This window comes from Hydra vulgaris, chromosome 08 (assembly GCF_038396675.1).
Source record: "Hydra vulgaris chromosome 08, alternate assembly HydraT2T_AEP".
Taxonomy (NCBI): Eukaryota; Metazoa; Cnidaria; class Hydrozoa; order Anthoathecata; family Hydridae; genus Hydra; species Hydra vulgaris.
This window is the reverse complement of record NC_088927.1, coordinates 25763572-25778762: the sequence shown is the minus strand read 5'-3', so window position 1 is coordinate 25778762 and position 15191 is coordinate 25763572. Positions and strand designations below refer to the sequence as shown.

The 15191-nt window shown below is 29.1% G+C and overlaps 1 protein-coding gene across 1 annotated transcript; it reads right to left on the bottom strand.

Moving 5' to 3' along the window:
- Positions 1-3954: 3954 nt before the first annotated feature.
- Positions 3955-7582, bottom strand: LOC136083166 (uncharacterized). The gene is made up of 4 exons (XM_065802572.1): positions 6922-7582; positions 6649-6758; positions 4871-5547; positions 3955-4765 (listed from the first exon to the last, which is right to left on the bottom strand). Exons 1-4 carry the CDS (start codon positions 7580-7582, stop codon positions 3955-3957), a joined length of 2259 nt encoding a protein of 752 aa, XP_065658644.1.
- Between the last annotated feature and the right edge of the window lie 7609 nt (positions 7583-15191).

The following is a 15191-nucleotide window of genomic DNA, read 5'->3' as shown; positions in this document are numbered from 1 at the left end:
GGAAAGTATACTCAAGAATAAATACACCCCTAATAAAACTTTTCCTGTTTTTTTTTTTTTGTTGTTTTTTTATAAATTATTTGTAACTATTGTTACGCTAATTTAATTAAACTAGTTTAAATAAACTATGCTAAGGAACGATGATATGGTTGGCGGATCTTGATGCAGATTTTTCACATGGCCCCAAGTATTTTAATTAAATAAATACAGAACAAAATAAAGTAAAAATATTATTCAGTTGCTAAAGTACAGTTAAAAAATACTAATTAACTTGTTTTAAATGTTAATAGTTTGCATCGCCTTCTAGCGTCCATGTTTACGTAAGACGGATTTTGGAAAAAGTGTGATGATTGATGTTTCTAAACAGCAAAAGAGATGATACTATATTTTATACCATTTTCCATAATTTTCCAGCTTAAATGCAAAGGCAGCTGCATAAACGCCATAGTTCGATGCATTCAGTTGTAGTGCGCATGGTATCATTGTAATCAGAAGAAAACTTTCGGGATTATGAAAATTAACATAGAGTTGTTTCATTTGAACTTAAACATAGTTTGAAACGGATCTATGAAAACTATCTAAATACAAAACCTGTCCTTCAATGCATGCAGTTGTCACCAAGGATTGACGTAAAAAATGATGAACCACTCACAGGTTTCTGCTTCGAACCCAGATTGTGTCTGAACTTGAATAGTTGATTGATTGTTTTTACTACAAAGATATCTTAAAACCATTTTGTTGACCCCATCAATGCGTCTGAAGTCATGATCTGTTTATCTCTAATTCTTAAATTGTAGTTTGAAATTCAGGATTTTTTTGAATCCTTTTGTTGATTATTTTTTCATTAAAATTTTTCAAGTAACTGTTGCTATAACTTCGTCAATATTCTGACCAGAGGCTGAAAGTTTATTTGACATAGCGTGTTCCTGTGATTCATTCCATCTTTTTTGGTTGGTAGCCTTAATAGTGTGCTCTAATATTCTTTTTTTTTTTTTATCTTGCAAGCAATCAACTCCTTTATCCCAAACTTCTAATATTTGGTAAGGGCTTTTTAATCTTTGAGCTCACTTATCACCCATTCGCGTGTCTTTGCGTCTGTTGCATTTCAAAACTTTGTCACCAACTGCAAATAATTGAGCTAAATGTTTAATATCGTAACGTTTCTTTTGCATATTTTGTGCTATTGTAATGTTGTTTTTAGCTGTGTTCCTTTATGAGCCAATTTCTTCCGAGAATTCTGCTATTTGTAATCCTTGTTTGGCTTTGTAAACTTTGGGAATCTACAGAAAAATCTATCTTTACCGGTTATCCATATCTATTGGTATCTGAGCTTCAATTTCATACATAATCTAAAAGGAGAGTATTTTGTAGAGGCCAAAGTGACATCCACCAACAATTTTGCTATAGAGTGTTCGTATTAAACGTTTTTTTTTTCCAAATATAATTCTTTCTAGTCGTTTTTCCTTTCCTATGTGAAATAGGGTAGATTCGGGTAATATGAGCACTTATGTAACATGACATACCAAAAGATATCTAAGAGTAGTGTAGTTTCATTTATGTATTTTTTGAGTTTAGATTTTGTGGTGAAAATAGAAAGCAGTATAATTAGCGTAAATTTATCAGCAGCAATTAGCGGCTCTAATTAAAACGCTATTCAATTTTTTGTGTTGTTAAAATATTATCTTTAGATATAAAAGAATCTGTGGTGCAAACTTTTGATGTTTATTTTTTCATTAAAAAAAAAATCAGCTAAAATCTGCTCGATTTTTGTTTGGAAAAAAATGCATAAAAGCATTATATTTGACTTCATTTAAAAACAACATATTTGTGTATGAGCATGCTCAAATTACCCAGTTTTTTTTATAGAAATTACCTAGTTTTAATTCCTAAAATTGCAGTGGTTTTAACTGCATTTTAAATAAAAACATAATATAGTAAAAAATATTTAATATTATAACAATATTAAGGTGCTCATGAGTCATGAGCACCTTAAGCAAAAATTGGAACATTTGGAATAGAATATTATTCATGATAACCTAATCTACCCTAATTTACCTAATCTATCCTAATTTTCGATAAACCAACCCGAATGACTCTTCTTTCTTTCGAAGTTTCCTTTTAACGTCTTTCATATAATTCGATGGATATTTCTTTCCCCTAGATCTATAATCAGAACTTCGCTCCAAATGTTTGTCTTAAATAATTAAATAAATAAATGCAATAAAAATAAGTTATATTTGCAAACTCTTCTTCTTTACACCTAGTTGAATCATAAACATTCACAATATTCTTTTCCGTCACCGTTTCACCGTCACACGTCACCGTCAAGATTACGTTATTTCATAAAAATGGTTTGCAATTTTATAAAATTTTTTTACTAAGCATAACAAAAAAAGCATACAGAACTTGAGTAACTAGGTCTCGATTATTCCTAAAAAAAACAAAAACTAAGAAGCTTTAGCTTTTTATAACATTCAAACACATACACGAGGTGATTTTGTTAACATTCAAACAAACGAAGTTATTTTGTTAACATTCAAACAAATTTGTTATTAATTTGTTTAAAAAAATTGAGTTTAAACTTATCTGACTCTCTTTTCTTTAATGATTGATGAATCTTTAATGATTCAATTAAAACTTTGTTTTTTATGTAGGTTAGTTTAGTTAATTTAGCATTTAAATATATTGGATATTTATTAATATCCAATATATTTAAATAATATATCAATTAAATACGGATTTATTATTTAATTGATGTATTATTTAAAATGATCTGTTTTATAACATTTAATCGCGCAATTATTGTATGTATTAAGGTGGAAGCCTCCCCTATTCTAAAAACATCAAAAAAATAAAAATTTACGGTAAGCTTTTTTAGACATAAAAAATAACGGTTTTATTTCTGTAACTTATTTTTCAAAAAAATCATTCAAAACTGCAGAATTTTTAGTTTTTTTAAGGGGTTATTTCATGTTTTTATTTATGGAAAGCATTATTTTTCTGTAGTTATTTTTTTATTTCTAAAAGCTGTTTTAAAAAGCGTAATTTAGGTTCGGATGCTTCATTCTGTTGTACTGATTTTTCAGCTATGCAAAAGCAAGCAAGATTAGGAGACAAAAACACAACTAGATAAAAGTTATTTAATTGAGCAAGCGATGCCAAAAAACTGCATAGTAAAAGCTCGAACTAAAGTTGCTAGAAAAAGGCGTGGAACTTTTCTTGTCCAAAAGTTTTTAAACTGTGAAGAAAATTTGTTGTTGATAGTGTAAATAAAGAATCTCCTCCAATTGTAGATATTTTAATAAACACTGACACTTTGATTCACTATATAAATGATAAAACCACAAATTTTGATTCTGATACTGCTGTAAATATCTCCACATCATATTCAAAAATACAACAAATTGATGTAGTTGAATCTGCTTATAATAATCTATTGTCTGAATATAGAATTATAGATGTAGAAAAGTTATCTGAAAAGTTTAAAGAACTCACTTGATCAATATATATATATTTTTTTTTTCGTTCTTTATTACAACTTTTTAATAAATCATTTTACAGTTTTTATAAATAAAAAAAATAAAAATCTAAATAGAAGAAAGAATATACAATAAAAAAATTTTAAAATAAAAATAATAAAGAATGCGGAAACTCGAAGAAGACCGGCAGGTCTTGTCACCGAGAACCGCTGAAGTAAAACACTTATTTTAAATTTAAAATAATATAAAAAGTATATACACAAATAACGTTTTTTTTCACATTAAGCATTAGTATTTGTAATTGAAAAAATTAGTTTTTTAAGGTTAAATTTAAAAGAATTTAAAGTACAATCTTGAGAAATATCATTTGGAGCATTTAAAATTACATTGTTCCATAAAAATGATCCGCGAAAAGAAATACAAAATTTTCCAAAACTAGTTTGAGAAAACGGTTGTCGAATTAAATTATTATTCTTTAATATATATTTATTTCTGTCTTTTTGTAGATATAAATTATAAAAGAAATAGGCGATAAGTTTGTTTTACATTGAAACATGAAACATAAAGTATTAAAAACATTTAGTTCGTATATATTAAGAACTTTCATTTCATATAAAAGAGGTTTGGCATGAGCAAAACGGCCTTTAAAGTTTATAAGCTGTGCAACATGCTTCTGTTGCCGATAAAGAGGTTCGAGTTTTCCTTTATTTGTACTGCCCCAAGCAATATTAGCATAGCTTAAATGGCAATGAATTAGTGAGTAATATAATTGAATTAATGTATGTTTGTTTAATACGCTTCTTGCTTTGTATAAAATCCCTATACTCTTAGAAATTTTATTACATAAACTTGCAATGTGGTTCGTCCAAGTAAGACTTTCATCAATATACACACCTAAAAATTTTGTCACTATAACCCGTTTAATAAGAATATCATCAATAAAAAGATTTGGCATATTAATTGGAAGTTGGTGTTTTTTACCAGCTGGATGGAAAAGAATCCATTTAGTTTTTTCAATATTTAATGATAATTTGTTTAATTTAAACCAATTAGAAACTTTAGCCAGTTCAATCTTCATGTTGTTAAATAATGTTATTATGTTATTATGAGAGAGAAATAAGTTGGTAACATCACCAAACATAATTGTAATTATATTTGAAGCTTTAAATAGGTCATTAATGTAAATTAAAAATAAAAGAGGTCCTAATATGGATCCTTGCGGAACTCCGCATGTTACATTTAACAAACTAGATGATGTACTTTCATCTGCATAAACAAATTGCCTTCTATTATAAAGGTAACTTTTCAGCAAAACTAATACATTACCAGTTATTCCGTACCTCTCTAACTTTTTAAAAAGAATTTTGTGATCAATAGTATCAAAAGCCTACTCTAGGTCTATGAAAACAGCCAAAGTTAATTGAGAATTTTCGAATGAGTAAGAAATATTTCTAGTAACTTCAAGAATTGCGTGTTCAGTGGGTTTGTTTTTTTGAAAACCATATTGGTTTTTGTATAATAAGTTGTTTAAAGTAAGGTGATTATATATTTTGGTGTACAAAATTCTTTCTAAAACTTTAGAGAGCGCAGGAAGAACTGAAATAGGACGATAATTATTTATGTTGGAGTCACCGTTTTTTAATATTGGTATGACTTTTGCTATCTTTAGGCTTTGTGGAAAAATTCCTTTTATTGATATTGAAAAAATTTTAAAAAGTACATCTTTTAAAACATCAAATGAACTAATAATAATGTTTCCGTTGACACCATCAGGGCCTACTGATTTGTTTAACTTTAACATTTTAAAAGCATTTTCGAATTCTTCAAAAGATAATTCAAAGTAGTTTAGGTAAGAATTTGAAGGGAAATATAAGTTAGTAATTGGATTGTTAGGTTTATGAATTAAGTTGGCAAAATTAGGCCCTACAGACACAAAATATTTATTAAATTCTTCCGCAATATCCCTTTTAACATATATAAAATCATTATTATGTCTAATTGTATCTGGTAAAGTGTGAGATAAAGATTTCTTGCTGCCAGTAGCTTCCCTTATAATTGACCATGTGCGCTTGAAATTTAATTTAAATTTTTCAAGTAAATTTATGTAATAAATTTTTTTTGTTTTTTTTTTAAGTTTTCAAAAAGTTTAGCATAATTTTTATTAATAATTTTGTTTTCATTTGTTTTAGTTTTTAAGTATTTAATGTATAGTTTTTGTTTAATTTTAGAAGACTTACGCATACCCTTTGTAATCCATGGTGATTTAATACTTTTAGCATGGAGATGGTGAGTAATTACCGGAAAATTAGCGTTATAGATATCTTAAAATGTTTTGAAAAATGAGTTATAAATTAAATTTGCATTAGCGGAAACATTAACAAAATTCCAATGAATTAAAGATAATTGTTCTCTAAAAGATTCAAGGTTATCGTTCGTAAAAATAAGTTTTTTAGAAGTTAGTTTTTCATTAAGTATCAATTTTTTATCTATATTTATAGAAAAGAAAATAGGAAAATGATCAGATACGTCGTTTTTTATTACTCCTTTTTTTAAAGAATCGTTAAAGATATCAGAGGTCAAAATATTATCAATTAGAGAAACAGATGAGTGTGTAATTCTGGTTGGTTTGTTAATCAATGGAACCGCTCCATCTTCAAAAATATCATTATAAAAAATTCTAATGTTATTATTTACGTGCTATTGAAAACAATCTAAGTTTAGATCTCCTAAATACATATATAAATTTATTTTTGTGGTGACTTTTTTTAATGGCGTCATTACATAAAAATGACCTAAAATTTTTAATTTCTCCTGAAGGTGGGCGATAACAACAACTTATGAAAATATTTTTAGCTTAATTGCTTAAAATTTCAATCGTTAAAACCTCTTTATTGGCATCGGAAATGCTCATGTCATGTCTGGTAAAATATCTCAAACATTTTTTAACATAAATAAGTACGCCTCCGCCGCGTTTGTTTGTTTTTCTTGTCAATGAAATTAAATTAAAACCCGGCAGTTCAAAGTTCATAAAAGAATTTATGTCATCGGAACTGCACCAAGTTTCTGTTAAGCAAATTATGTTGAAAAGATTACAAGTTTCCTCAATAAAATTTTGAAAAGTTTCAAAGTTTTTTATTAAACTACGTATATTAATATGAATCGCATTTACTTTATTATGATCAAGAAATCTTTTAATTTCACGGGTATAAAAATAATTACATTCACTTTGCAAAGATTCAGCTTCTTTAAAATAATTAAGGTCAGGATCTGATTCATCATCTAGAAAAAAATCATTTGTTTGAAAAAATTTAAAAAAATTTGATTCTAAATTTTTGTTCTGAATTGAATCCATTTTTGCTGGTAAAAAATCCGTAAAATCAAAAAATTTCATTTCACATGTCTCGCGTAATTAATTTGTTATAAGAAACCTTGGCATACTTACCTTTTAATCGTAAGTCTTTGGCTTCTGCAAACAATTTTTTACGTATTTCATTCGTTCTTTCGCTGAAGTCTTCGTTAACGTAGATTCGCTGATCCCAAAGTTTTGTTTTAATATATTTATCAAGCACTGTAGATTTGCCTTTAAAGTTTAAAAATTTAACAACAATTGTTCGGTTTTTTTTGTTCTTATCAATTTTATCAGTTTTACCAACACGGTGAGCACGTTCGATAACAAAATTCCCTTGAAGATCAAGTTTTGATTTAATAAACTCGTGAACTTTTTTTTCACATTCGCCCCAACTTTCATCGACGGATTCAACTAAACCATTAATTCTTAAATTATTCCTCCTACTTCTGTCCTCAATCTCCGCCAATTTGTCCTTCATTTTATCAGTTAAACTTACATCTAAATTGTTGTCAGTTTTAAAACGATCTGCTTTAATTCCCGCTTGTTCAATGATAATCTTATCGTATTTTTCACTGACAAATTTAACTGTTTTTTTCAAGTCGTTAACTTCAGATTTTAGAATTTTATTGTCATCTTTTAACTTCTCAATATTGTTTTCTAATCTTTCAATTTTTTTGTTGAAAATTTTCATAGTTGTATTCTCATGAATATCTAAAATTTCTTTTAGTTGTGATGTTGTAAAATTTTTTGCCATTTTTAGCTTTGTAAATATGACTCGTCCGTTCGCAGCAAAGTTGCGGTTCCAAAAAAAAAAAAAAAAAATTCAACGATGGAAAATCCCTTGTGTTGTCCGACAACTTTAAAAAATTAATATGGAATTACCAGATGCGACAATTGATCAGAGTTGTTAACTAGGCCAAAAATGGCAAGGCTAAGAACAAGGTCAAGACCACAGATTTTAAGGCCAAGGTCAAATCCAAAAGTTTCAAGGCCAAGGCCAAGAGTTATTGCAAATATTTCTGATCTTTCATTATTATTATTTTGAATATATGCTTTTGATACTTCATTTTTTTTTTTTAATATGCACCGGTATTTATAACTTATTTTTCCAATTATCTTATTTATCAGACTGTTTCCATTCATTTTGTCATGTGCTTTTGATGCACCATGACGTGTTTTTGTTTCTGCTTGTATTACATTTTATTAGTTCAAGCGTTACTGTTTCCGCATGACTGCATGAACTGTCATTCCAAAATCCAAGTTATAGGCCTGATAAATTATCGCTGCTATTGATGCTATCCATTATATGATATTTTAGAAGATTTGATAACGCATCTAAAATAGTTGATGGTCTGACATTGTTTATGTTGCTCAAGTTACGGCTATCTTCAAAAATAGTTTTAATAATCAGTATTAATTCCTTGCAGTGACTGTTATTGAAAATTTCATAGCTAATTTCTTCATGTTCAACTGCTTTATTGTTTTTTAGTTTATTGATTTTCTTTACAATATTGGTATCTTCAAGTTCTATGTACTCTATTTTACTTACTAATTTTTCATGTTCATTAGTTACGAGTTGAACAGTTTCTTCATTTAAATTTTTTTATAGCGTTGATAAAGTATTTTTGTTTTTATATCTACATCATTATCAGGAAATGTACTAGGACCAATATTGTTCTTAATATTTATTAACGACATAGTTTATTGCACTGATGGAGATTGTGGCATTAAGCTGTTTGCAGATGATATTAAGTTGTATCAATCGTAAAATGGTTACAACAACATTGATCTTTTAAACACTTTATAAAAAATCTTGGCACGGTTCAATGGTTGGGAACTAAAAATAGCAATCAACTAATGTTTCCATTTATGCTTCGGAAGATAAAACATAACTACTCATCCTTATTCATTAAACTCCGTTATCAATATTGAAACTGTTTATTCAATTCAGGATATTGTAATCACCATGTTCTTTGATAGAAAGTTCTCTAATCACTGCTCTTGTATTTCAAGCATAGCAAACTCTCGCATTTACTTACTTTTAAAATCCTTCATCTCTAACAATTCTCAACTTTTGTTAAAAGCTTACAAAGTATATGTGCAGCCTGTATTAAAACCTTGTAGCCCTAATCTTTTAAAAGATATAATTTGTATAGAAAAGGTTCAATAATATTTTAACAGAATTGTCTGCAAAAGGTGTCATACTACATACACTGATTACTTATCAAGACTTATTGTTTTCTAACAAGAATCTCTTGAGTATCGCAAAGTTTAATTTGATCTTTATATGACTTATAAAATTGTACATAATCTCGTTGATTTTTTATTTTCAGATTTTTTTTTACTTTTTTTCAATTCGAAATCTTTTACTAGAAGTCATTCAAAAAAGTTTACTTCACGTAATAAATATATTGATGATACTAGAAGATTTTTTTACAGCGAAAGAATCGTGAACTTGCCCTCACTGTCAGCATTCAAATCAAATTTAAAAAAGTATGATTTAAATTGTCGCACAGTCTACTAACTTGGTTTTTTCACATTTGCTCATATTGAATTTTCTTTTTTTGTTTTTTGGTGTCACATAAGAGTAATTTAGTAATTACTTGTCTCACCATTTTGTATTTGTACATTTTTCAAATACAAATAAATAAATAAATTATCAGTTTTATTCTTTTTCTTCACAGACTAATATGGAATAATGACAAAATACCCCTTTGTCATTATTCCATAATTTACATAGTTTAAGTAATTCATTTGTTCTGTTGGTTTTTGAGTTTGTTCGTTGTTTATTTCTGAAGACTTTCTCCTCAGATCTATACATATTTTGACTCTCTACATCAGTAAAACCTGTTTCTCTGCATTTGTTAAACCAATATTTTTTTGTATCCTCTTTTTTTATAACGATACAGCATCTTCCTCGTTCTCCCTTAAAATCAAAGATTTGTTTAAGATTTTGATTATTATGCTTTTAAATTCTGTCGAGTTCAGTTAGTTATTATTTATTGTGTTTAGTTATTTATTATTATTTTACTGTCATTTTTGCCAAAATTCAATTGGTAATCTATGTCTTCGTGGAAATGTTTTTCTGGGGAACACATTTAGTTGCTACTGATCGGCTTGTACTTGTAATGGTTCAGGTTGTATTTGTTCTTCTTCTACAATCTTCGATTCAAAAATATAATTTTCCTCTTCCTCCTCGTTTTCTTTATTATTTTGTAGTTTTAATTGTATTGGAATAGATTTAAATGTGAGCTATTTCTCGGAATTGTCTTGTTATTTATATCAGATTTGGCTGTTATCATTGTTCCTTATCCGTAATCGTGGATGATTTTTGAAAGATGGCGATAGTTTTTTAATTTTATCTTGTTTTACCAATACTTTGGTTCCAATTTGTAAATTTGTATTGGCAGTCGACTTGATCCGTTTGTCATCAAGTTATTTTGCGTGTGATTTCGATCTCAATTGGTTTTTGTAAGCTATTTCTTTTTGACTGATGGTTGATTTATGGTCTATGGAAGGTATAGCATGGTTTATTTTACGATTAAACATTAAGTCTGCTGGTGCTATATTTGCTGTGCAATGGGGAATATTTCTATATGAAAATAAAATTTTTTGAATTTCTTGAGTAAAGTCTTTTTTTTCTATAAGTAGCAGCTCGAATAATTTTAGTTAGAGATTGTTTGAAACGTTCTACGTCTCCGTTGCTCTGCGGCTATCCCGGAGTAATTTGTCTATGATAAATTTCATATGAGTTCATAAACGATTGAACTAAGTATGAATGAAAAGGAGGCTGTTGTCCGTTATGGTGCGAGGTATTCCGAATAGCGCTATAATATTGGCAAGTGTTAATAAAAGTTTTTGCATTTGTAGAGTTTACTACTTCGGCAAATGGATATTTGGACGTCTGATCAATAAACGTTAGGATGTATTTCCTGTTTGGGAGTGTACCTAAATAGTCAGTGTTAACTGTTTCCCAGACGTTTTGAGGGGTTTTCGTTATACAGAGCGGTGCAGGCGTGTTTTACTTAGACAGTAGTTTACAAGTCACGCAGTTGATCAGTTTGTCTTCAATCATTTCGTCTATATGTGGAAAATATACTTTTGATCGTAAAAGAGCTTTCGTTTTTGTTATTCCCATGTGGCCAACATGTGCTAAATCAATAACTTCCTTTTAGAGTAATTTAGGTATGACAATTCTTTTATGTTTCAATATTAAGTTATTATCCGTAGCCACAGTTAATTTGTTTTTAAATTTACGAAACTTATTCAAATAGGTGACATTGTCTCTGAGTTTAAAATACTTTAAACATTTATCTAATTAGTGCCAATTGTTCAACTTATTTTCTCTTATCAACGTAGCAAGTTGCTGTAGTGACTCGTCGGAAAGTGTGTATACTTTTATTTTATCAATATTAATGGCGTGCGGTTTGGCAAAATTGCTTATGAAATTTATATATTCTTCTATCTTAAACAACTTTGTTGTGTGGTCGTGAAAAGGATGTCTGCTTACATGATCGCTTATATTTTCCTCGCTTTTGACATGTTTTAACGCAAATGAAAAACTTTGTAACCTGAGAGTCATTCTCTCAATTCTTAAAGGAATTATGGATTTTGGGTTTTTCAATGATGTTATCATCGGTTTGTGATCATCGTATATCGTAAACTCACGTCTGATCACGTAAAGTTGGTTGTTCGCATCCGTTTACTATGCTGAGGCTCTTTCTGGTTGTGAATATTTTTGTTTCATTTTTGATAAAGCTCGCAATGAATATGATATTATTTTAGATTTACCTCTTTTTTTGACCTTTGCAGTAATATAGCAGGTATTCTGAAAAGACTCGTGTTTGTGTAAAGAATAGTTTCTTTTTTTTCGTCAAATAATGTTAAACATGTCTCAGTTTACAAGGAGTTTTTTAGAGTATTGAATGCGGTTTGACATTCTTCAGACCATTTATACGCGGTGTCCTTTTTTAGTAACTCGCAAAGTGGATGAGTAATTGTACTAAAGTCGTTTATGACTCTTAAAATAATCCAATAAAATAATCGTTTGATTAGAATGTTATTATAGATCTTGATTCAGGAGATAATTTGAGTTGGTAAAAAGCACTATTCAAATCTAGTTTACTAAAGACCATTGAACCTATAACTTGATTAATTATATCGTCTATAATTGGGATGGGGTAACGCGTTCTTGAAATAGCTTTGTTAGCGCATTGCTCATCTATACCAATCCTAATATCTTTTCTTTTTGTAACTATGACTAATGGGTTTATCCATGGTGTTAAAACGATTATCACGTCTTCAATTAAGTCTTGTTCTTCTAACTCTAAAAGTTTTTTATCGTTATAGATAGTGATTGCACACGTTGTTTGTGGTCTTTGTTGTTGTTTGTTCGGGACTTAGCGATGCATAATGTGAGTGCAGTTTTGCTTTTTTGTAAATTTTTGTGGTTTGTTTCTAATACTAAAAATGTAGTTGACGTCATTTTAGTCGACGTTTCCACTAATGTTGAAAACTCGCTAATTACTTTAAGGTTAGGTTGGTTTGCACCGTACGAAAAGACTTTTGTTTTTGTTTTTATTAAATGAATTTGTGGTTTTCAAGTGTTTTTCAGTTGTTAAAATGTGTTTTTATTGATGACGTGTACCGATGCACTAGTATCTACTAATGCTTTTAACTTGTATTGGTTTATGTATACAGCCGTTGAATAATTAACCATTTTTTCACTAACTTTCTGTTTTTGTGTTCCCAGTAGTCTCGTCTTGTTGTCGTGTAAAACGTTTTGTTTGCGAGAATAGTTATTAATAGAATAAACATTTTCAATATTGTACTTTAAATAATACCTACTTTCTTTTGACTTTTCTTCTTTATCCCAAAACGAATAACGAGTGTCTTTTTTTTTAATGTTTCCATATTATTCAACCATATTTATTTAACCCAGAGAATTAAAAGGTTCTGAAATTCAGCTCAACTTATTGCTTATACTTTTTTTTTCATGCAATAACTTGAGAAATAGCCTTTTTTTTTTTACAGTTATAACACGTTTTTCCTGCTGCTGGATATACATTTGAGTGTGGGTATTCTCCCCCATAGTTAAAGCATTGTTTTTTTCTTTGGAAATTTTTTTAAACTCATTATTCAAACAGAAAAGTTTATCTTTATTGGATTCCCTTCTGTTGCATATATGGTTAATGACGTCTTCTTTGTTGTGGTGTTGTTGTACCACTTCTAACTAGACTTTGGTTGCTTCAAACATTTTTACCATTGTTAAAATTTTGGTCAGACTTTTATTTGGGTTTGAAAAGAGTAGCTTCTAAGTTTTTTTTATGGTTGTTGATAGCTCTATTTTTTGTTTTAGGGATAAATCAGTATAGTGAAAGTTACTCTTCCTAGCTTGTTTCTCGTGTCGTATAAAAAGTTGGTGAGTTGGCTCCTCGTGTATTTGTTTTATTTGTCGGAAAATAAATGTTTCGTAATTTGTGTTCGTTTGCGGCTTGAAATGATTATCAAAAATTCAATAACTTCTTTAAGTGTTTTTTTGTTTGTTTGGTCATGTAGGTTCTCGTATATTTCATAGGTTTCATCACCAATAAACGTCAACAGCATTGATAGCTTTTGTTGATTGTCTGTTACGCCAAACGCCGTACATAGAATATGAAAACGTTTCACATATTTATTCCACTGTGAACAGAGTGCACTCAAGTCTTGAGTAGGATCAAATGTAGCAAATTTGGTAATGTCAGATCAGAAACAAAGTGAGTTCGTTAAAAAAGATTTTTGGGCATTTTGACGTCCTTAAGGCGTTTCATTTCTTGTACATAAGACGTCCTTAGTTGGTCTCAAATGAAAGACTTGAAACGTCTTTAGGACGTCTTAAAAAGACGTCCTAAAGACGTTTTTTGCTGACGTTGCAATGATGTTGCTGACGAAGGTTGCAATGATGATCAAACTTCATTTATTTCTGTTTTATAAATTAAAATGAATAGAATGCTTTTTATATTGGTTACACAAAATTCAATCATCTCATCTACATCTAAAATCTGTCCAGTCATTGCCCTTTTTAAACTGGCTTGTGCAGTTAGTCTTTTTACTGTGGCCCCAATATCATCACAAATAGATTTACTATGGCTTGTGGCAAAAAAAAACCATTTGCCATCAATATCAAAGTCTTATTTGTGATGGCAAAGATTAATATAGTTCTTATAGTTTTTATATTGTGCTGCACATCCATCAGTAAAGTATTTAGTAATACTAATTTGTAGAATGTTAGCTTTAATGTAATTGATAATGAGCTGTTGTATTTTTTATACAAAGTATATATCATGCTCATTGTCATCAGAAAGAAAGCAAAATGACTTAGATACCAGTTTACTATTTGATTTGTAGTATATAATGATAGGATGAAGTGTACATTTTGGTTTATTCCAGCGGTAACTTTACTCCTCATCCTGAACAATAAATTTAAAGTTCTCTGCAAATTCACCCAATATTATATACTCTATGTAATTTAAAAACTCTTTACAGTCTTTAAGGTACTTGGCCTGACTTTTAGCAATAAATGAATGAGATGTAAGTTTATCTATTTTATCGCATATAAGGTCAATAACATCTTCAATATTGAGTTTTTGATTGATCAGTGTAGTTCTATCAGTACCTTGCCATTGGTTAATTGTTGTTTCTTTATCATTGTTGTCAAATTTTCCTGTTAAGAATTCTTTAAAAGCATTAATACCAGGGCTTAGTAGACATTGATGTAACATGCACTCAAGAATATCCCGATTGCAAACAATCATTCCCATTAAATCTCTTTAGCCTTTGTCAATTTTAAGAGCATAAGTTAACAATTTAACACTCTGATGATAGATACAGACACAAACACTGTGAGTGCCTGACGAGTTTGTGGTTATACACCATTTTGGACAAAGGCTGTAAAACTTTGAAAATCCATATAACAATTTAAATTAGAGTGCTGAGATTTAAATGCTACATGAAGTTCTTTTAAACGAACCAATATTAGTCTTTTTTTCATGTGTTATCAGTACCCTACATTGGTAAAATCTTTTTTTCCAGGCATCATCCGTGTGACTGATCACTTTGATAAAAGCTATGAACTAGATCAATGGTTTCATGGGAAAGCGACTTTCCTTATTTTGATAATGGTGTATACAAAATTTCATGTTTTTTATTTAGCTTATCTAGCCTCTCGTATAAGGTAAATAGATACATTAAAAAGTTCTGCAGATTTTGGGAGTGACCATGATTCTGGAGTTAATGTTAATATGTGTATTTTTGCGGAGTATGATGTCACATTTTTTAGGTTAATTTTTAATTTATCTAAAAGTGAGTTTAGACCGTCATTTTTA

Excerpts from the sequence above, each read along its gene's own strand:
- LOC136083166 (XM_065802572.1), bottom strand. The coding sequence starts at position 7,582 with ATGGCAAAAAATTTTACAACATCACAACTAAAAGAAATTTTAGATATT. Across the intron at positions 6,759-6,921 it reads CAAAGACTTACGATTAAAAG|ATGATGAATCAGATCCTGAC; the intron begins GTAAGTATGCCA and ends ATTTTTTTCTAG. Across the intron at positions 5,548-6,648 it reads GATTTCTTGATCATAATAAA|CGCACATGGTCAATTATAAG; the intron begins GTAAATGCGATT and ends TTAAATTTCAAG.